Source organism: Vipera ursinii (assembly GCF_947247035.1).
Source record: "Vipera ursinii genome assembly, chromosome: 5".
NCBI lineage: Eukaryota > Metazoa > Chordata > Lepidosauria > Squamata > Viperidae > Vipera > Vipera ursinii.
The window spans coordinates 6,261,481-6,284,257 of NC_139518.1; the positions used below are offsets into that span (position 1 = coordinate 6,261,481).

At 47.6% G+C, this 22,777-nt stretch overlaps 2 protein-coding genes across 2 annotated transcripts in view; one reads left to right on the forward strand and one right to left on the reverse strand.

Annotated features, from left to right (window-relative positions):
* The window catches only part of VWA5B2 (von Willebrand factor A domain containing 5B2), a 61,297-nt gene extending 58,882 nt beyond the window's left edge, over nt 1–2,415 (forward strand). Inside the window, exons 20-22 of the mRNA XM_083364076.1 lie at nt 224–293; nt 883–994; nt 1,716–2,415. Coding sequence (XP_083220202.1) covers nt 224–293; nt 883–994; nt 1,716–2,378 — 845 coding nt within the window. The 3' untranslated portion in view covers nt 2,379–2,415. The remainder of the gene's footprint in view (nt 1–223; nt 294–882; nt 995–1,715) is intronic.
* A 2,272-nt stretch (nt 2,416–4,687) lies between these two features.
* Nucleotides 4,688–22,777, reverse strand: ALG3 (ALG3 alpha-1,3- mannosyltransferase). Its single transcript, XM_083363688.1, has 9 exons — nt 22,547–22,777; nt 20,837–20,936; nt 18,094–18,241; nt 14,906–15,066; nt 12,848–12,968; nt 9,385–9,590; nt 8,451–8,528; nt 7,498–7,641; nt 4,688–5,148 (listed from the first exon to the last, which is right to left on the reverse strand). The coding sequence occupies exons 1-9, from the start codon at nt 22,737–22,739 to the stop codon at nt 4,986–4,988; spliced, it is 1,314 nt and encodes a 437-aa protein (XP_083219814.1). The 5' UTR covers nt 22,740–22,777; the 3' UTR covers nt 4,688–4,985.

Below are 22,777 nucleotides of genomic sequence, written 5' to 3' on the forward strand. Positions count from 1 at the left end.
CCTTGCATTTTTGGTTGACCCCCAAGGGATGAGTAAACAAAACCAAATAAATCATGTGACACCTAGAGTCCAGATGGATATGCTTGGGAGCCCTGCACCTGTTTCCCAGCCCTCATGTCTCTCTCTCTCTCTCTCTCTCTCTCTCTCTCTCTCTCTCTCTCTCTCTCTCTCTCTCTCTCTCTCTCTCTCTCTCTCTCTCCTCTCTCTTTTTCTCACTGCATAGGAGCCAGTTCCAGTGCTTCTCCTGTCTCTGAAGGCTCCTTGAAGTCAATCGAGAGTTTCCTAGGCCGCAGGTGACTCTTTCAAAGCTACCTCGCCTCTCCGGGAGAGGAGCCACTTGGGAGGGCACAAATGGGGCAAAGAGTTGTTTGGGCAGAAAGATCGTTCTTTGATGGACACTGGAGCAAAGTGTCAGTCGGCCCATGACAGCTGAACAGCAGTAACTGTGAGAGGTATCTTAGGAGTCCTAGTGGACAATCACTTTAAGTGTGAGCCAGCCCTGTGCTGCAGCTGCCCAAAAAGCCAACACAGTGCTAGGCTGCATTAACAGAGGGAGAGAATCGAGATCGCGCAAAGTGTTAATAACCACTCTACAATGCCTTGGTAAGGCCACGCTTGGAATACTGCCTCCAGTTTTGACCGCCACATTATTTTTAAAAAAAAAAGGTGCAGAGAGGCTAGAAAGAATGCAAAGAAGAGCAAAAAAGACGATTAGGGGCCTGGAGGCTAAAAAAACATGAGTTGCAGGAACTGGGTATGGCTTTCGTTCGTTGCCTTTCCTTGGCTGGTAACTAAGAAAGGGAAGGCTAACTTACATGCTGGTTAGGCAAGAAGGGAGACTACAGTTCTTGGTTTGTACCCAGGCGGCTTTTGTCTCTGCAGACTCAGTGGCCAGTTGAGACGCCACGGCTTAGCTTTACGCCCGCAGTGCCTGAGCCCAGAAAGCGAGCTGTCGGCAGGTTGTGACAGTGCCACTCACAACTACCTCCCCCTGGTAAGTCCCCTCTCTCCATTTGTGTGCTTGTTAACACAGGAGCGTATTTTTATTTTATTTTATTGCTAGACTTTGGCTTGAGACTCCAGTCTTTGCTTCCCGCCATGATAATGAATGGGAACCATGCTTTGGGACTGCTTATCCCTCTTTAGAACTCAGGGCAAAGTTGGGCTGGGCAAAATTCCTGAAATTAAAAATGGTTCCCGGCACAGCCAAACTGCCTAAATTCTTGTGACTCAGTTCAGAAGGGAAGCTGAAATATACCTCCAACTGGGGACCCTTGGTTCTCTCTTGAGCTTAATTGCTTCCTTGCAGACGTTTCACGACCAAACTAGGTAACACCATCAGTGCTAGTAGAGGTAAGGAACGTGTCCCGCTTGCTTCTAGCACCGATGACATTCCAAGTTTGGCCGTGAAACATCTGCAAGAAAGCTGCTAACCTCCCCATCTTGGAATCCTCTCTCTTTTCTAATTTTATCACGTTGGCTTATATCTGTTTTTTTTTAAAAAAAAATCTTAAAATTGTTCTCTTTTTAACGCTTAATTTTACCGATTAAATTGTACACCGCCTGGGCTAGCCCTTCCCTGAAGGAGATGGGGGGGTTGGTTAAGAAGTTGAGATATAAATGAAATAAATCAAGCAAGCAATCTCAGAGCGCCAAGGACCCCGCAGTTCAATTCTGAGCTACAGGTACTCTCTCTTCAATCGATACCTCCTCAGGTGCAGCTGCAGCAAGCCCCAGGCATGTTCCAGCTGAACGAGGCCTTCTCGGAGGCGGTGCAGATCCCCCTGGACCGCTTGTGCCGGGCCTCTCCTTATCCCTCCCACCGGGCCAGCCTCAGCCCTGCCTCCAGTACCTCTCCGTGGGCTTTGATCGCCAAGAACACCCCAAAGCCACCAGCAGGCCAGCCTCCCCTAGAAGACAACGAAGAGGGAGTCAGGACGAGCAAAGCGCAGGGGACGGAGCCGGATTCCCCACACTCGCCCAGCACCTGCTCCGACGTTCTGAGCGCCGTCGTGTGGGCCCAGGCAGACAGCGGCAGGGGTTCGGAAACCGACGCCTGCGACCATTCGCCGGACGCTTCGGAAGCCAGCCTCAGCCTGCAGGAGGCAGGGCTGGAGGCCGAGGAGGGCGATTTAGAGAGCACGAGCTGGGCCACCGTCGTGGCCCTGGCCTGGCTGGAGCATCGTTGCGCCAGCTTTTTTGTGGAATGGGAGCTGCTGGCAGCCAAAGCGGATTCCTGGCTGCGTGGCCAGCAGCTGCCCGAAGGCCTGGACGTGGCTACTTTGAAAGGAGCAGCCCGCCAGCTTTTCCTGCTGCTCCGCCACTGGGACGAGAACATCAAGCTGAACATGTTGTGCTACAACCCGAATGACATGTGACGAGCAGGCAAGGCTGATCAGCTTCACGAGGCCAATTAAAGAGGATTCTGGAATCCAGAGTCTGGGTTGCTGATGAGGTTCTTTCGCGGGCCGGGAGGGGAAAAAAAGTATTACTTTGCTGATGGTGGAGAGCTTCAAAAAAAATCCCACCACCCAAGGCCATTCTCCCACCCCCATCCGGTCTGCCACTTTACGAAGTGTATAATTGAGGCACAGGTAGTCCTCGACTGACGACCCCCATTGAGCCCGTTTCCGTTGCTAAGCGAGACCCTCGTTAAGTGAGTTTTGCCCCATTTTACCACCTTCTTTGCCACAGTTGTTAAGCGAATCACTACGGCCGTGAAGTTGGTAACATATGGTTGTTAAGTAAATATGGCTTCCTCCATTGACTTCGCTTGTCAGGTCATAAAAGGTGACCACGTGAGTCAGGAGACACGGCAGCCATGATAAATACGAACTGGTTGCCGAGGGTCCAAATTTTGATCAGATGACTGTCGGGAGGCTGCCACGGTTGTGTGAAAAACAGGTGATAGGTCACTTTCCCCCCCCCAGTACAGTTGTAACTTCAAACGGCCACTAAACGAACGATTGAAAATCAAAGGACTGCCTGTTTTCAGGGATGAGGAAGGCTGATTAGGACTACTTAACTGAAAAATTTGGCCGCTCTCAGCAAACTGCCCATTGTGTGATTTTGAACAGAAAGATTCAGATATCTGTAGGCTTGACAAGCACAGTGGAAAAGATCACTCTAAAACAGGCATGTCAAACTCGCGACGTCACATGACGTCATGCGACGTATCGGAACTTTTTCCCATTGCCGAAAATGGGATGGGCCCGGTTTCTCTGTGACGCTCCGGCCTGCGGGCCGGCAGTTTGACACCCCTGCTCTAAAAGGAGCCACCGTTCTTTTTAGCAGTCAGCCCAATTTGAAAAATTTGCCGAATGGATGAAATGTGTAACTACGACACCTGTGAGCTTTCAGAGAATATAGGAGAGCCTCCAGGCTGAGCCAAGTCACTGACCCAGCTTACCACATCGTTCTTTTTCTGATGACCCACATCTTCTGAGCCTTCATCCGACTCTCAACAGAACCCTAGGAGGATGCCAGAATTCCTCCGAGAATTTCTGCATTCGAAGGTGACTTCACGATCCAGTCCTTATTTAGTTTCCCGATCAGGACACGGCGTCGTAAGCAGCGATTAGCTTCATGTTACAATACCGGTAACCCTTTTTTAGCAATTGCCTCAGGTAACACCATTTGCAAATATGACAGTTAATAAATGGCATCGTGGACATTTATGACAACAAAACCCTTCGGTTTGAAACTGATTAAGACCTAGTCAGTTTCAGGCATCACCTCCAGCTGGCCAGAGATTTCGATTCAACTGAGATCACAAAGTTCAGCCCAACTTACTCTTAGCACTGTTTCAGGGAAACCCTAAGCTGTGAAGAAAAGCAATTCAGGAACAAAGAACCTCTCCACCTCTGACATGTATTCATTTAGTGACCGTTTCACTTAATGACCAGGTTTGACTGGGAATTTTTCATTGTCCTTGGGCTGTTCAAACATGGATTGGCATGCGGTAGGCATGTTACACGCTTAAGACACAGAGAATTTTCACGTCATTCCAGCACTTCTTCAGCATCCCCACCCTGAACATTAACTTGTCACCGAATACAAGTAAGCCTTGACTTACAACAGTTCTTTTACTGACTGTTCAAAGTTACAACAGCACTGAAAAAAGTGACTTATGACCGCTTTTCACACGACTGTTGCAAGCCTCCCCACGGTCACGCGATCAAAATTTGGAAACCTGGCAACTGACTTCTTATTTATGATGGTTGCAGTGCCCTGGGGCCATGTGATCCCCTTTTGCGACCTTCTGATAAGTCACGTCAATGGGGAAAGTCAGGTTCCCTTAACAGCTGCGTCGATAACTTAACAACTGCAGGGATTCGCTTAACAACCGTGGCAAGAAAGGTGGCAAAATGGAGCAAAAATCACTTAACAGATGTCTCACCTTTGGGCTCAATTGCAGCTGTACGTTGAGCACTACTAGAGCAGAGGTGCCCAACCTTGGCCAGTTTAGGACTTGTGGACTTCAACTCCCAGAATTCCTCAGCCAGCCATGCTGGTTGAGGAACTCTGGGAGTTGAAGTCCACAAGTCGTAAAGTGGCCAAGGTTGGGGGGACCCCCTTTACTAGAGGGCGCAATTTGCCACAGGGCATCTTATAACAACCTTACCCTGACTTGTTACAACTCGTGGTAAGTGTGTTTGATCCACATTAAAAAGCGAAAAACTCATGGTTGTTTTTTTTTTAAAAAAAGACTCTGGAGGATATCACATCCTAGGACAATATATACATTGCAGCCACGGGAAGCCTTGTATCAAACCATTTACTGTCCTTTATTCAGGATATTCCACATTATCTTTGGTGTGACGATCACCTCTATCAAGTCCCATTCTGCGCCACCCTTCAGCCACCAGGAAGGGAAGGCGTGTGCCGCCTCCTGCATCAGGCAGATTTATGAACAGCCCTTGTCAGTTGTCCTCAGCAACATCCAATCTTAGTCCAAGCTGTATTGTCCCTCTTCGGAGTCATTTTCATTCCACTTTTTTCGACGGTGGCTTGTCTTCCGGAGAAGACATTGTCCCGTACCAGAGCTGCAGAAGGATGATTCCATGGCACACGTGAAGAGCAGCTGAGCTGTAGACCGTCGAGGGATACGTGTTCCACGAAAGCTCAACTAAGCCTAGAAGAAGCACTCTGAAAGCAAAGCCAAGAGAAGAAAACCACGATTTAGCTTGAGGCAGAAAGCACACACACACACACACACAAAAAGGTGACCTGCCAGCTAACAGAAAAGGAAGTAGTATTCCAGTTATTCCCCGCTGCGGTGAAAATATGTACCTGAATGCAAGATAGATGAATAAGCCTGGGATTCATTGAGTAACCTGGAAAGAAGGCTATTTCTGGGAAGAAATGATATCCCTTATTTCAGGGGTCTCCAACCCCCGGTCCTTGGACCGGTACTGGGCCGCAGCATGCCAGCAACTGGTCCGCACAAACAAGCAAAGCCCCCTCCGTGGGATGCAGGCAGCACACAAAACCACACCCCCTCCAGTCTGTGGAAAAACCTCTCTCCGCGGAACCGGTCCCTGGTGCCCAACAGGCTGGGGACCTCTGCCTTAGACTGTCACATGCATACAAAGGGCCTTACCTGTTAAGCTTACAGGTAATCCTCGATTTACAGCCACTCGTTTAGTGACCGTTCAAAGTTGCAATGGCCCTGAAAAAAGGGAACCGACAACCATTTTCCAAACTTACCACGGTTGCAGCCTCCCCACGGTCACCTGATCAAAATTCAAACACTTGGCCACTGGCTCATATTTATGACGGTCGCAGTCTCCCGGGGGTCTCGCGCTCCCCCTTTTGCGACCTTCTGACAATCGAAGTCAAGGGGGGAAGCCAGATTCCCTTAACAGCCATGTTGCTAACTTAACAACTGCAGGGATTCCCTTAACAACTGTGGCAAGAAAATGTTCTGTACCAGCCTGCTACCGGCCCTGCAGCAAAAGCAGGGACAACCCCTTTACAAACGGCAAGAGGCTGGAATAAAGCCTGCCAAATTTATTAACATAAAACAGAGCAAGACAAGACACCAACCGTGAAACAGGAGCTATGAAACAGGAACTATCCAAGCCTTCAGCAAACCAGCCCTCCCACACATTCCCCTTAAATACAGTTCAGGGCGTGGCCTCTCTCTGCCTCCTTCCGAGGTACCCCATTGCCTTCCTCTGTTTACTCCTGATTGACTGCCTCCTGCGTCGGGCATCCTTGAACAGGGCCAGCTGTGGGTCATCTTCATCCACGCTGTCAGGCTCACACAGCTGGGTCTCTGTGGTGACCAGGTGGGAGGGGCCCAGCTGAGGGCTCTGCGGAGCCTCAAGGCCATCATCAGCAAGCTCTTCAACACCCCCCTCCTCCTCCTCTGAGTCGTCCGACCCAACTACCGAACCCACAGGCTGACCCTGAATCACAACAGAAAAATCTTAACGTGGGGGCAAAAACTCACTTAACAACTATTTCACTTAGCAACAGAAACGTTGGGGTTCAATTGAAGTCGTAAGTCAAGTCACTGCCTGTATTTTGGGATATACTGTATAACAGGCTCTTTGGGTTTTCCAGCTTTAAAATGGTAGGAACAGGGCAACCAATATCGGATAAATATCTAGATGGCCAGTAGCAACTTGGGATTTTAGGCTGCCCACTCGTCTTCCCCCAACCCCATCCTCCACACCCGCTGAAATTGCTCATTCAAGTAAGATAAATGAAGGATCACTTCCTACCACTTTGTGTCTCGGATCACAACACTCCCTCACGATTCACAAAACAAACTGCAGGATACACATTGGTCACGTAGGGCACGAATATGCATTATAAGTAGGAATTGACTCACAATCATAATTAAGCCCAAATTTTCTATGGCTAAGCGAGACATTTGTCAATTGAGTTTTGCGCCCTTTTTACGACCTTTCCTGTCATACTTGTTAAGCGAACCGCTGCAGTTGTTAAGTTACTAACACGGTTGTTAAGGGACCCTGGCTTTTCCCCACTGACTTTGCTGGTCAGAGGGTTGCAAAAGGGGGGATCACATGGTCCCCGAGACGCTGCAAACGTCATAAATATGAGTCATTTGCCCAACCTCCCAATTCTGATCGGCTGGCCATGAAGATGTTGCGACGGTTGTTTGAAGTGTGAAAAATGGTCATGTCGCTTTTGTCGGCGCCATCGTAACTTCGAACTGCCACTAAACGAACTGTTGTAAGTCAAGGACTACCTGTACCACCACCTCTAGGGGGAAGGGAATTCTTTTGAAATCTCAGTGGCTGGATAACTGTTCTCACACACACACACACACACACACACACACACAAACACACTCCCACTGAAATGAGCAGTGCAGCTCACAACTCCATCTACCAGACAATGTTCCCAGTACAAAGAGAACAAGGGCAATGCTGGCCCATGTGAAGAAACTCTGAAAGACGACAAAAGATCCTTGGGTCCTATCCCCCCCCCCACACACACAAGCTCCAGGAAGACAATACCTACTTCAGGAGGTGGGCGAGCGTCTTAGGTGGTGTGCACCAGAGCAGGTAGGGCAAGGTGTGGAAATACCAGACATAGAACTGGTAATGCAAGGAGCGGCTGAAGCAAACGCCAATGAAATTGGAGGTAAAGAGGGTGAAAATGACCTGTGGCTTTTGGTTAAGGACTGCATCGTGCAAAACTCGGAGGGCTATAGCAACATTGCCATGCACATTGAACTATACCATGGGTAGAAAACCTTGGCTCTTTTATGACTCGTGGACTTCAACTCCCAGCATTCCTGAGCCAGCACGGCTCAGCTTAGAAACCTCTCCCTTTCCCCTCATCATGGCTGGCTCAGGAATTCTGGGAGCTGAAGTCCACAATTCATCAAGCGGCCTAGGCCTAGGCCAGGGGTAGAAAACCTTGGCTTTTATGACTTGTGGACTTCAACTCCCAGCATTCCTGAGCCAGCACGGCTCAGCTTAGAAACATCTCCCTTTCCCCTCATCATGGCTGGCTCAGGAATTCTGGGAGCTGAAGTCCACGAGTCATAAAAGCCAAGATTGCCTACCCCTGAACTAATAGAATGGAATAGAATAGGGAATGGAATGGAACAGTATAGAATAATTTGTCACTTTAAATGTACACTAATCAGCATACATTAAAGATAACTATTACTGTCATTTTTTTTTTTACTGTGGGCACAACGGCATATCAAAAATGAAATTTACTTGCCCGCTCTCAAAGTGAAACATACATGACACACACCTGAACATACTATATACAACATATGTATAGACCCACACCCCTACATATTAAACACTGTCCACCTTAAATATATATTTAAGCGGGGGGGGGGAGAAATCCTGCGAATTGACAAGATGGAAGGAACAGAGCTGTTGGACACCCCTAACTGGGTAATCAATTCTTCTCATAACGTACTTCAAGAAAATCCCATCTTCAGTAAAAGGATATGATTTGCTGAAAGGGGTTCTGGATGCTCCTTCCTCTTGGCTGGATCCTTTAATAGGCTCAAGAAGTTTTCATCAGATCTGTAGGGGACCAGTAAGAAAATAGGTCAGTTTCACGGTGGTCTAGTTGCCAGGATTAACCCCATCAAAACATGAGATCCTAGGTTGATGACTGCCTTTGTTCCAGAACTGTTGACTTTCTACATGCAATGAAGCCCAAGACAAATGCAACAAATATATCTTTCTCTCTGAGGATAGTGGCAGAAAATTTAAAACCATTTCCATCAATGTAGAAAAGAAAGACTAGGGCTGCCATGATAGCAGCCTTCCTATATTTGAGGGGCTGCCACAAAGAAGAGGGAGTTGAGTTATTCTCCAAAGCAGCTGAAGGCAGGACAAGAAGCAACGGATGGAAACTCGTCAAGGAGAGAAGCAACCTGGTGGAACTAAGGAGAAATTTCAGACAGTGAGAGCGATTAACCAGTGGAACAACCTGCCTCCAGAAGTTTTTGCCACAGTTAAGCAAGTCATTGCAGTCATTAAGTGACTCATGCTCCAGAAGTTGTGGGTGGTCCATCACTGGAGGTTTTTAAGAAGAGACAGGATGGCCATGTGTGGAATGGTATATTTGGGGGGGGGGAGAAGGGGGGGGGGTTGGACTAGAACAGGGGTAGGCAACCTTGGCTCTTTTATGACGCGTGGACTTCAACTCCCAGAATTCCTGAGCCAGCCACGCTGAGGGGAAAGGGAGAGGTTTCCAAGCTGAGCCAGGCTGGCTGAGGAATTCTGGGAGTTGAAGTCCACGAGTCATAAAAGAGCCAAGGTGGCCTACCCCCTGGCCTAGAAGACTTCCAAGGTCCCTCCCAACTCTGTTAAGGCCTGAGGCAAAAGGGCCTCTTTTTCGTAGCTCCTTTCCCCACGAACTGCCACTTCTCACCTGTGCCACCTGTTTAGTGCAAAGAGAGCCAGGACTGTGAAGTGGAGGACCAAGAGCGCCAGGTGAAAAGCCCGGTGTTGGAAAACCTCTTCGGGCAAGAACCTCCAATTTACGGTCCACGTGAAGAGGAACTGACGACCCAAATCAAAGGAACGGGACACGTACCCCACAGGGTTCTCCATCAGGAACGGCAAGCCCAGGGCCACCTGCAAGATATGTATGTATGTATGTATGTATACGCGGTGGCTCAGTGGGTTAGGACGCTGAGCTTGTCGATCAGAAGGTTGGCAGTTTGGTGGGTCGAATCCCAAGTGCCGCGTAACAGAGTGAGTGCCTGTTACTCGTCCCAGCTTCTGCCAACATAGCAGTTCGAAAGCACGTAAAAATGCAAGTAGAAAAATAGGGACCACTACAGTGGGAAGGTAACAGCGTTCCGTGTGCCTTTGGCGTCTAGTCATGCCGGCCACATGACCACGGAGACGTCCTCGGACAAGCGCTGGCTCTTCGGCTTTGAAACGGAGATGAGCACCGGCCCCTAGTGTCAGAAACGACTAGTACGCATGTGCGGGGGAACCTTTATATATATGCTGTATACATATATATACACACACACAGAGCATATATATGGTGATTCTTGGCAAGGCCATTGCAAGCTGTGTGTGTGTGTATGTGTATATATATATATGCTGTGTGTATGTATGTATATATATATATATATATATATATATATATATATATATATATATATGCTCTGTGTGTGTGTGTGTATATATGTATATGTGTATATATATATATATATATATATATATATATATATATATATATATATATATATATATATATATATACAGCATATATATATATACACATACACACACACACAGCTTGCAATGGCCTTGCCAAGAATCACCAGGCTAGGCCATCCTGCCTCCCACGCATCAAAATCCACGTTGTGGCACCTGTTCTAAAGTGTGCATTTGCTCCATTATTTCACATTCCATTTTACAAAGACTCCTGAAATGTGTCATGCCTCCGTCCGAGCCTGACTCTGAGGACGACGTGGAGTGCTTTGCTAAGGCTCGGGAGGGGTGTCCGTGGCTTCGGAGGACTGTAGGGAACAGCAGGCTGAGGCAGACCAGGGTCCTTCAGGTGTGGTACAGGGAAGGCAGAGTACAGGCGAGGAGCAAGCCCCCCCCCAACACCCACACCCACACCCCTGATCCTAGAGCAAGGAGACCAGAGTGGAGGAGAGAACAACGGAGGCAGGCTCAATTGTGTCCTGCCCCACTTCACAAGGCGCACCTGGGGACTAAGATATAAGGAGACGCTGTGGGGTGGGGCATTTGCTGGGAACAAACGTGTTATCTCGAGATAGTGAATTGTGCTCTTGTCTAACTTGGACCCTTTGAAATCCGGACCGGTTGGTTTCCTGCTTCACAACCACAGAAGGCATTTCTAAAGTCTCTCTTTGCAGACTGCAGGCAAGCCAAGAGTTAAAAAGGACTGTTTTACGTTTTTTGTGTTATCTGTCTTGCCCGTGTGTGCATTCGTTGAACTCTTGCCAGCTTATGTGGGAGCTTTTGGGGGGAACTTGGGCAGTGATTAAAGAACTGTTTCTTTGCCAGCTGACTGCTTTGCCTCCGTTCGGGGCCCTGGGTCATCACAAAATGTCATCCCCTATCTCCTGTCTATCTATCTGTTACCGTTGTCAGTTTGTGATGCAGTGCTCCCGCAGTGGAATAGATGGTTTAAAAAAGGGGTAGAGGATCCACCCATTTTCTCTTACCTTGCAGGAATTTAGCTTCCCCACCCTACCCTCCGAGAGGTTGTTAGGCAGCTCCTGGCATTTAATTTTGGCAATCTAACTTTCATTTCTCCAGGGTTATAACAACCCAGTAACAGGCCCCAGGTTTTCCCCCTGCCGAAAAAGCTTTTCACGAGCTATGCCCGTACAACTCTTTTCTCCAACTTCTGCTGAAAAACCTGTTTGTTTGCTTTCTTCACATTCATAAACACAGGTAGCCCTGTGTTCATTTAGTGACCTTTCAAAGTTACAACAGCACTGACAAGTGACTTCTGGCCATTTTTCACACTTAACGACCACTGCAGTGGCCTGGGATCCTGCGATCCCCTTTTGCGACTTTCTGACAAGCAAAATCAACGGGGAAGCCAGATTCACTTAATCGCCGTCTTCCTAACTTAACCAACGCAATGGTTCACTTAGCAACTGTGGCAAGAGAGAGTCGTAAGGTGGAGCAAAATCCACTTAACAAATGTTTCACTTAGCACCATAAACGTTGGGCTCACTTGTGGTCGTAACGAGAGGACTATCTGTTAAGATTTTCTCTCCCTTGTTTAAGAAACAAAAATTCTATGGAGAAACATCCCGGTCTTTCTTTTGGGCAGCTGATGACGATTCTGCACAACTATTGCACAAAGAATGCCAACTGCAAAAATTGTGAAGTAATCCCCCGTTGGAGAAGAAACCCCTTGGTCCTATGGCTTCCTTCGTGTAACTTGTCCCTCGAGTTATTCAACCCTCGAAATCTGCAGATTTGAAAGCAGATGACTAAAGAGGAGACAATAAGAAGGTGGTGGGAAAAATAATGCAAGAGAAATGCAGATGACACGACGTTTTCAGTATTATTTGGACGTCCCATGGTTAAATCATCTCTGAAGTAGGTTGAAGATGGAGGGAGGGAGGAAAGGAGAAAGGATATAGGAATGATAAATGGGAGGATGGATGGATGGATGCATGGATGGATGTTGTTGTTGTGAAGTGGTGTCCGACCCATCACGACCCCATGGACAATGTTCCTCCAGGCCTTCCTGTCCTCTACCATCTTCTAGAGTCCATTTAAGCTCACGCCTCCTGCTTCAGTGACTCCATCCAGCCACCTCATTCTCCGTCGTCCCCTTCTTCTCTTGCCCTCAACCTTTCCCAGCATTAGGCTCTTCTCCAGCGAGTCCTTCCTTCTCATTAGGTGGCCAAATTATTTGAGTTTCAACTTCAGGATCTGGCCTTCTAAAGAGCAGTCGGGGTGGATCTCCTCTAGGACTGACCGGTTTGATCGCCTTGGCAGTCCGAGGGACTCGCAGGAGTCTTCTCTAGCACCAGAGTTCAAAGGCCTCAATTTGTTGGCAATGGATGGATGGGAAGATGCAATTTTGTTTCTGGGCAATTATCGAATTAATTGACGTATACAAATGGCTTTCAACGGGAAGTAAAACTCTGAAGTCCTCCAGCTCAAAGGAACAATGAAGGGTGACACAACACAAGTCAGAGTCCAGTTGTGAGCAAAGTCCCTTGTCTGACACTAATTGCACATAGGGAGAGGAACCATTTATGAACCCAGGCCATTTCTCCTTCCACTTACGCAGCCCCAGCCTCCCCCCTCCCCCCAGGCCTTGCTGCTACAAAGCAGGTCCTCCAATCCCGAGGGACAGTCTTTCCTCAACTTACCTGCAGAAAGGCGCAGATGGCGAGCTTTGGGATGGCACCTCGCAGTCCAAAACACCGGAGGAGGAGGAAGAGAAGGCCTGGCGCAAAGAGGAGGATGTTCATTTTTACAGACACAGCCAGGCTGAAAGGTGAAAGGCAGGAGGGATGTTAGATGGGTGAGTGGCCAGCCCCATTCCCATGAACGCCAGCTCTGTAGGCTACATCTATGCTTAAACACCATCCGAGCAGCAACCAGAGACAATCTCTGCCCTTCCATGAAGTCCACAAGTCATAAAAGGGCCAAGTTTGAAGACCCCCTGATCTAACTGAAGAAACCACAACTGGCTAGATTTACACATACATGAAGCTAAATCAGTGATAAGGTAAAGGTTTGCGTTTATTATATTATTCAATATTTACCATATTAAAAATTAAAATAACACATTTCTTGACACTAGTGGCTCTCACAATCGTTTGATGGGATTTTAATATTGTTTTTCAGTAAAAGGTAAAGGTTCCCCCGCACACGCGTGCTAGTCGTTTCCGACTCTAGGGGCCGGTGCTCATCTCTGTTTCAAAGCCAAAGAGCCAGCCCTTGTCCGAGGACGTTTCCGTGGTCATGTGGCCGGCATGACTAGACACTAAAGGCGCACAGAACGCTGTTACCTTCCCACCGGAGTGGTCTCTATTTTTCTACTTGCATTTTTACGTGCTTTCGAACTGCTAGGTTGGCAGAAGCTGGGACAAGTAACAGGCGCTCACTCTGTTACGCGGCACTCGGGATTCGACCCGCCAAACTGCCGAACTTCTGATCGACAAGCTCAGTGTCCTAACCCACTGTGCCACCGCATCCCTTAAATCAGTGATGGCTTGGTCTAATTCAGGGGTAGGCAACCTAGGCTCTTTTATGACTGGTGGACTTCAACTCCCAGAATTCCTGAGCCAGCCACGCTGAGGGGAAAGGGAGAGGTTTCCCAAGCTGAGCCATGCTGGCTCAGGAATTCTGGGAGTTGAAGTCCACCAGTCATAAAAGAGCCAAGGCTGCCTACCCCTGGTCTAATCTATGAACCCAGCCTAAGTCACGACTGGAATACAAGGCAGGCAAAACTGAGGCTGAGACAAGAAAGGATATGATGCTCGGGAATCAACGAATGTGCAATTTTTGGGTGAAAAAAAACCAACCACCATGGAGGGTATATACTAATTTTTTTTTTTGGTGGCAAAAATGTTGTAAATTAGTGCCATTTAACGTTTTCATTTGGAACACTGAATGCTTTTAATGTTTTTGTTGTTTTATATTTTGCCTTTAGAACGTCGTAAACAGTGACAGTGACATGGACAGAACTGAATACACAGGGGTTTTTTTTAAAAAAAAAATGAATAAATTTGTACAGGTGGTTTTCGACTTACATCCATTTGTTTAGTGATGGTTCAAAGTTTCAAAGGGCCTGGGAAAAAAGTGACTTCAGAGCATTTTTCACACCCGTGACTGTTCCAGCCTCCCCAGGGTCATGTGATCCCCTTTTGTGACCTTTTGACAAGCAAAAAAAAATCGGGAAGCCAAATTCGCTTAACTGCCTCGCTTAGCCACAGAAAATTGGGGCTCAACTGCGGCCGTTGAGGATTACCGGTAGCTTGCTGACTAGGGTAAAAGGGCCGAGCATCTTTTATCACGCCAAGGCATTAAACCTGGTTAATGACCCCCCCCAGTGAGGAGTGCAGGGGTTTTGTCAAGCCAACACCCAGACCACAGGACTTTGAACTGAAGGAAACACAGCCAATCAAGGGCCAAACCCTCTTAGGATTAACACCCGTCTCTAGCCCAGGGGGTCTCCAAGCACGGCTGGCTGGGGAATTCTGGGACTTGAAGTCCACAAGCCTTAAAGCTGTCAAGGTTGGAGACCTACCCTACACACACACACACTCTCGAGCCCAGAAGGTGAAGCTTTTTCCACCGTGAGCAACTGATCAGAAACAGAGGACCTGAGCCTACCAAGCTAGAGATGGGCCAGGTCTGCAAGGTGCTCCCTTGCCCCACCCTGCCCCTAACCAGCAAAGGGGACCCCAGGGATTGCTCACCTGAAGCAGAAGCAGCCGCAGGACCAGCGATCCTCCAGAAAGAGATTGACAGCCAGGAAAAGGATTGCCATGGCCACCGGGTCATTGAAGAGGCGCAAGACGAAGATGGAGTGGATGCGGTAGGAGGCGCAGCACATGAAGAAGAACACGTAGGGAGGGACCTGCAGAAGAGCGGGCAGGGATGATAACAGGAAACACTCCTGGCTTGGGGGTTTTAAGATAATGGCAGCGGCTCGCTCTCCAAAGCTCGTTGCAGTTGAGTTTCTGAACGTTTCGTTACCAGACTAGGTAACATCATCAGCAGGATGCTCGGGCCCTATTCTCCTTGGCTTATAAATGTCTTGTGTACCAGCGTGGTCAGTTGGGACACGTGATTGGTTGTTCGTGTGGAGCTATATTTAAATTCTGAGCAGCTGATTGGCTCTCGTTGATTGGCCGTTCGAATGGCCTGGTTTCTTATCTATTCGTATGCTGGATCTAGGCCAGGGGTAGGCCACCTTGGCTCTTTTATGACTGGTGGACTTCAACTCCCAGAATTCCTGAGCCAGCCATGCTGAGGGAAAAGGGAGAGGTTTCCCAAGCTGAGCCGTGCTGGCTCAGGAATTCTGGGAGTTCAAGTCCAAGAATCATACAAGAGCCAAGGTTTTCTACCCCTGGCCTAGGCCTAGGCTGCTTTATGACTCGTGGACTTCAACTCCCAGAATTCCTGAGCCAGCCAAGCTGAGGGGAAAGGGAGAGGTTTCCAAGCTGAGCCATGCTGGCTTAGGAATTCTGGGAGTTGAAGTTCACACATTTTCAAGGGACCACATTTGAGAAACATGGCCTAATGCAGGGGTAGGCCACCTTGGGTCTTTTATGACGCGTGGACTGCAACTCCCAGAATTCCTGAGCCAGCCAGACTGAGGGGAAAGGGAGAGGTTTCCAAGCTGAGCCGTGCTGGCTCAGGAATTCTGGGAGTTCAAGTCCAAGAATCATACAAGAGCCAAGGTTTTCTACCCCTGGCCTAGGCCTAGGCTGCTTTATGACTTGTGGACTTCAACTCCCAGAATTCCTGAGCCAGCTAGGCTGAGGGAAAAGGGAGAGGTTTCCAAGCTGAGCCGTGCTGGCTCAGGAATTCTGGGAGTTGAAGTCCACCAGTCCTAAAAGAGCCAAGGTTGCCTACCCCTGATCTAGATCCAGCATACTTGTTAATTGCTCCTTTGCTAGAATACCAGGCTTCCATCAATTCACGTGTGTGGCGGGTGCTGGCAGGCCCAATGATCTGTGTTCCTTCCCATTCGAACTGGTCTTGTTTATTATCAACGTGGTTTGAGATTAGGGATTTTGGCTCGTGCCGTTTAACTGCTAGTTGGTGTTCATGAACCCTTGTTTTCAACCGCCTTCCCGTTTGTCCCACATAGAATTGGGGGGCGGGGGGCGGTGAGGAGTCAGGCTCACCCACCACCAGTGCAGCAGAGACTGAGGTCTGAGGGAGCAATACAGGTGGTTGAAGCCTACATGGATGAAGTGGAGGGTCTTGTGAATGGGACCCTGGATTACACCCGACTAAAAGGGGACACAGGCCTCCTTGGGAGAGTACCTATCAACTTCCAACCTTACTGAGGCTCTTGTGGATCCCTCATCATCATCATCACCAACATAATTTATCAAACCTGTACGGCACCTAACATCTCCCAACGATTCTGGGTCGCTCACAACCCTCAAAAGAAATTACATTACAGGTAGTCCTCGACTTAACAGTTCGTTTAGTGACCGGTCAAAGTTACAACGGCACTGAAAAAAAGGGACTTTTGTCTATTTCACACGCTTGCTACCACTGCAGCATCCCCCGTGGACGCACGATCAAAATTCAGACGCTTGGCAACTGATTCATATTAAATTAAATTAAATTAAATATTTATGACGGTCGCAGTGTCCCGGAATCCTCTTTTTCAATCTTCTGACAAGCAAAGTCAACAGGGAAGCCAGATTCCCTTCACTTTTGCTAATTTAACAACTGTTACTAATTTAAGAAAAATTGCAGTGATTCCCTTAACAACTGTGGCAAGAAAGGTCGTAAAAACGGAGCCAAATTCACTTAACAAATGCCTCACTTCGCAACAGATATTTTTTGCTCAGCCGTGGTGCTAAGTCGAGGACTACCTGTATTCCCACCCAGTTCACTTTAACGGGACACCCCTATTTCCTTTCCATACAGAGTGAAGACCTCAGTTCCAACCCCCACGAGGGCAACCCTGGCTTTCTTTTGTTTGACAAACCCCTGGCACAGGTCACAATAGCTGGGCCGCTCTTTAAATAACTGAATGAGGTGGGTTCAAATTAGTCCCTGGATGGGAGGCCACTAGGAAATCACAGGGCTGTAGCTTAGACTTGGAAGCTGAAAACAACAACAAAAAACCCCCACTAAAAGGGATGTTCCCGTACATTCACCAGGAGTCAAAATCAACACAAGGAGATTCGACCTTGCTTTTACCAGCAGCGGTGACCAAATGTGTCACAGCTCTATTTTTGTTTCCAATGCAGGGATTTATGTGTAACCCTTCAGCACAAAAGCAGAGTGGCTTGAAAACTCAGGGAGGGGTGGGGGGGGTGGGGGGGGAAAGAAAAAGCTTCACATAAATTCCGCAGCGTTACAGGAAGTTCTCAATTTACGACTTGTAAGGGAGCCTGCCTGCAATCATAAAACAGGATCACAGCCTGACCGACCACAGTGATTGTTAAATCGAACACCGCAGGGGTTAGCGAACACATTGTTTGCCAGGGGGTGTTTTTGCTAGAGGTTAAACACCAATTTGCAGCAAAAAATGCTGTGAATCGAGAGTCACGTGATCACGGGACGTTACAAACTCCCACAAATACGGGCCAGTTTTCGAGGGCCCAAAATATGCTCACGTGACCACGGGGCCGGGGAGAGAATCCACTGGAACTTTAGAACTCGATTAAGTGCCTTTTTGGAAGGTTCGGTTGTAAATCAAGGACTACCTATACTTCACACCGGACTTCCTTTGCGGCGGCAAAAAAACCCCGTTTTTTTAATTTTTATTTGACTTGCAATGTACGTTGTATGCCTGATGCTCCGTAAAATCAATAATGGGGAACTGCCCCCATTAATCCTTTGCTTTTAGCCATATACAGTACATTCTCTGCTGGGCTTTAGGGCTTCCAGAAATCCCATTACGGCTCCTGACCTTGTTGGTGCGGCTGTAGATGCGGAAAACCAGCAGCAGGGTGATCAGGTACAGGGCGGCAAAGAAGTACTGCGCCAGGCGGATGTTGGTGCCTCGGTCGGTGGCGTAATACAGGCCCATGAAGATGTAAACAAAGCCAGCAGGGTACCTGCAGTTGGGGGAGAGAGAAAGGGGGATTTAAAGAAGAAGCAAAGAGAAACTTCCTTGGTGTCAGGTCTGCCAGTGTCAAAGCTTCAGCCTGCTTCGTTTCACTGGCATCCTGCTATAAATTGCGGGAAGGGGAAGGAGGGGAATGTAGGGGGGGAGGGATGACAGGATGACAGAAACCAGATGCCAATCCGGAACAGACCAGCATATACAGGAAGGGTGAGAACGCAATGTGAAAGTACACCAAAGAGATGCCAAACCTTAAAGCGGTTACCCCAACACCAAATCGGAATACTATTGGACACGCACGAATTGGTCAAGAAGGGAGGGGGCAGGAATTGGGGAAAAGGCAGGTTTTGAGCAGGAATACTCAAGACCCGGCTTTGCCTATGCTGAAAGCACTTGACTTTAGTAAAAGTATATCTGTTGCTAGGAATGGAGTCAATGGTCTTTCTTTGCTAAATGCTCAAGCTGGAACAAGCCTGACACTTGCTGTGCCCAATCAAACAACAAATCAGCGAACACCTTGATGCGAACAAAGTTACCACTAAAAGCCAACATGGGTTTGTCAAAAACAGATTATGCCAGACAAATCTTATTGCATTCTTTGACCAAGTGACAAAACTAGTGGACCAGAGGAATGCTGTAGATATAATTTACTTGGACTTCAGTAAGGCATCTGATAAAGTAGATCACAACCTACTACTTGATAAGATAGGAAAATGTGGGTTAGATAGCATCACCACCAGATGGATTCGTAGCTGGCTGACAGGCCGTACTCAGCGTGTGGTCCTCAATGGAACTGCATCTACATGGAAGGAAGTGTGTAGTGGGGTGCCCCAGGGCTCTGTTCTGGGCCCAGTGCTCTTCAACATCTTCATCAACAATTTGGATGAGGGGATAGATGGGGAACTCATCAAATTTGCAGACGACACCAAGCTGGCAGGAATAGCCAATACTCCAGAAGATAGGCTTAAGATACAGGAGGATCTGGACAGACTCGAACACTGGGCACTATCTAACAAAATGAAATTCAATTGTGAAAAAAGTAAGGTTCTACATTTAGGCAGGAAAAATCAAATGCACAGGTATAGTATAGGTGGTACCTTGCTCAATAGTAGCAACTGTGAGAGAGATCTCGGAGTCCTAGTGGACAATCACTTAAATATGAGCCAGCAGTGTGCTGCAGCTGCCAAAAAAGCCAACACAGTGCTAGGCTGCATTAACAGAGGGATAGAATCAAGATTGCATGAAATACTAATACCACTTTACAATGCCTTGGTAAGGCCACACCTGGAATACTGCATCCAGTTTTGGTCACCACGATGTAAAAAAGATGTCGAGACTCTAAAAAGAGTACAGAGAAGAGCAACAAAGATGATTGGGGAACTGGAGGCTAAAACATATAGGGAACGGTTGCTGGAATTGGGTATGTGTAGTTTAATGAAGAGAAGGGTGAGGGGTGACATGATAGCAGTGTTCCAATATCTCAGGGGCTGCCACAAAGAAGAGGGAGTCAAGCTATTCTCCAAAGCGCCCGAAGGGCAGGACAAGAAGCAACGGATGGAAACGGATCAAGGAGAGAAGCAACCTAGAACTAAGGAGAAACTTCCTGACAGTTAGAACAATTAACCAGTGGAACAACCTGCCTCCAGAAGTGGTGAATGCTCCAACACTGGAAGTTTTTAAGAAGAGACTGGACAGCCATTTGTCTGAAATGGTATAGGGTTTCCTGCCTGAGCAGGGGGTTGGACTAGATGACCTCCAAGGTCCCTTCCAACTTCATTATTATTATTATTATTATTATTATTATTATTATTATTATTATTATTATTATTATTATTCTCTTTTTTCCCAGGACAGGATTCCCTCCCTCCCTCTGTCCCTGACTCACAACTCCTACACAGCAACTACGCCTGGTTGCTCGAGGGACTGTCTCCCATAGAATCAGCTGACCAATTCGATCCTGTGGGGCTGATGTGCTTAGGGTCCCTTCGATTAAACAATGTCGTATCTCAAGAGCCCCAAAATGCATTTTCTCTGCAGCAGCGCCTGCTCTCTGGAATAAGGTGCCCCCAAAAGTCTAGGTGGCCCCCACTGTGCTGTTGTTTAGAAGAATTATTAAGAGCTGAATTGTTGAGAAGGCTTACGAGCCCCAAATTCCCACTAAGCAAGACGGTTGTTAAATGAGTTTTCCCCCATTACCACAGTTGTTAAGTAAATCTCTGCAGTTAAGTTAGTAACACGGTTGTTAAATGAATCTGGCTTCCCGGTTGACTTGGTGCAAAAGGTAATCACGTGACCCCCGGGACATGGAAACCGTCATAAATACAAGTCAGTTCAGGCAAGTGTCTGAATTTTTACCATGGGGATGCTGCAACAGTCGAAAGTGTGAAAAATGGCCATGTCACTATTTTTAGTGCCGTTGTAACTTTGAACAGTCACTAAATGAACGTAAGTCGAGGACTGCCAGTAACAGAATTTTGATTGTTGTGAGCTACCCAGAATCATTGGGAGATGTTGGGTACCATACAAGTTTGATATATTATGTTGATGATGACGGACCCACAGGAGCCTCAGTAAGTAAAGTACTCACACAAGGGGGCCTGTCTCCCCCTTTAGTTGGGTGTAATCCAGGGTCCCATTCACAACCCCCTCCACTTCATCCATGTAGGCTTTCCAGTCAATCTCAGTATCTGTGGGGAAAGTACACAGATGCTCATCAGTTCAGCAGCCAGAGGATCTGGGGTCCACATCTTTTAAAAGTTGCCAACACTGAAAAATACTGCCCTAAACTGTGCTAATACTACTGATTTAATTGACAGAAAATTTACTCTGCATGGCTTCTGCACACATGGTACAGGCTCACGAAACTGATTTCATGATTTTAGTTTAAAATAACATGTGAACTCATATTTCCATTGACTTCAGAAAGTTACTGGGTATGTTCACCAACACACCTAACCTGGTTACTGATTAGCCCATTTTCAGGATTGATATAAGAGAGTGAACTAATAAGTTAGGTTTGCAAACACATGCTATGCTATAAAAACGTCTAACGTGAATACTAAGTTTAGTGTACATGCAAAAGCCTCTCTGCTTGATCGTTAACTGACCAAGAATGATTGTAACGCAAGGGCTGGAAAGGGTCACTGAGGTTGTCAAATGCACACCCAGAGACACATACACACGTATGCTTCCTCAGTGCAAGAATCTAAATGAAATCAACCTGGACTATGGCTGTCCAGTCTGTCCACTTTAGAGAAATTTATTTATTTATTTTATTTTTATTAAATTTATATACCGCCCTATTCCCGTAGGACTCAGGGAGGTTTACAGGGAGGGTTAAAAACAAACATACAAAAATTAAAATCAGATTAAAAATTAATTAAATCAAGTCCCCAAAATCCCCTGCCTCTATTGGAAATTGGGTTCACTGTCAAATGTTACTTACTGTTAAGGACTTTTTCCTTTAACATTCAGATTGCTAATACTGACAGCTTGTGTGAATGCCCAGGTTTTTTTGGGGGGAACCCTCTGAAGAACTGGTTCTTGAGGCAGAGGAGTTCAAAATACGTAACATCCTAATGTCTTTTCCCCTTTTCCCCTCTATTCTAGATAGAGATCCAACTTATCTACAAGAGTTGGTTCCAGCTATTTAGTTTAATAAAAAAAAAATAATCAAAGCACAATGCCTGGTTAAAATTATGAACGAGGTGGAGAGATTCTTCCCTTCTTTCTTCAAGATTACAAGCGGAGGGAAAAAGAAATATTTCTTGCCATCGTGCCTTGTAGCAACACACTATGGCATACCATGATTGCCACACACCCACAAAGCATAAGGAAGGGCACAGCAGTTTAGAGCAGTGTTTCTTAACCTGGGCAACTTTAATATCTACGGACTCCAACTCCCAGAATCCCCTGGCCAGCTAAGAGATTCTGGAAACTGAAGTCCATACATTTTTTTAAGTTTGAGAAACACTGGTTTAGACTATGGGCTGGCCAAAAATACACCTGCACGGCTCGAATCCTATTCTTGGCGCCCCCTCGCCTACCCACTCTAAGTCGACATCCCTCTACTCATCAAGATTCTAGTCCTCAAGGTTTATCAATGCACCCAAGTACATCCCCCAGAACCCACCTGCACCCGGTCATCCCTCCTTTCCTCCCTCCCCCACCAATGGGGCGTCCTCCCAATGGATCTGGCCAAGTCCCCTGTTACCCGAGCCTGCACTCATTATGGGAACTGGAATCCAACCCTTTTGGGATGCCCAAGGAGGGGCAGCTCCCGCCCCAGCCGACTCACACGACACCCTCTGGATGACCCAGAAGTTGACCCCCACTTCGGCCAAGCAGAGGCAGGCGGCCACCAGCGGGGTGAAGCGCGGCTCGAAGAGCACCAGGTGCTTCTCCTGCCAAGTCCGGCGCAGGACCCGGAGCAAGACCCGGTATCCTGGCCCCGCCGCCCCCTTCCTCCGCGGCCCAGGCGCCGGCGCCATAGCCCTGCTGCGGCCCGCTGGTGCCACTGCCAAAGCGC

Excerpts from the sequence above, each read along its gene's own strand:
- ALG3 (XM_083363688.1), bottom strand. The coding sequence starts at position 22,739 with ATGGCGCCGGCGCCTGGGCCGCGGAGGAAGGGGGCGGCGGGGCCAGGA. Across the intron at positions 15,067-18,093 it reads TCTACAGCCGCACCAACAAG|GTCCCTCCCTACGTGTTCTT; the intron begins GTCAGGAGCCGT and ends GCTCTTCTGCAG. Across the intron at positions 5,149-7,497 it reads ACGCTCGCCCACCTCCTGAA|AGTGCTTCTTCTAGGCTTAG; the intron begins GTAGGTATTGTC and ends CTTTGCTTTCAG.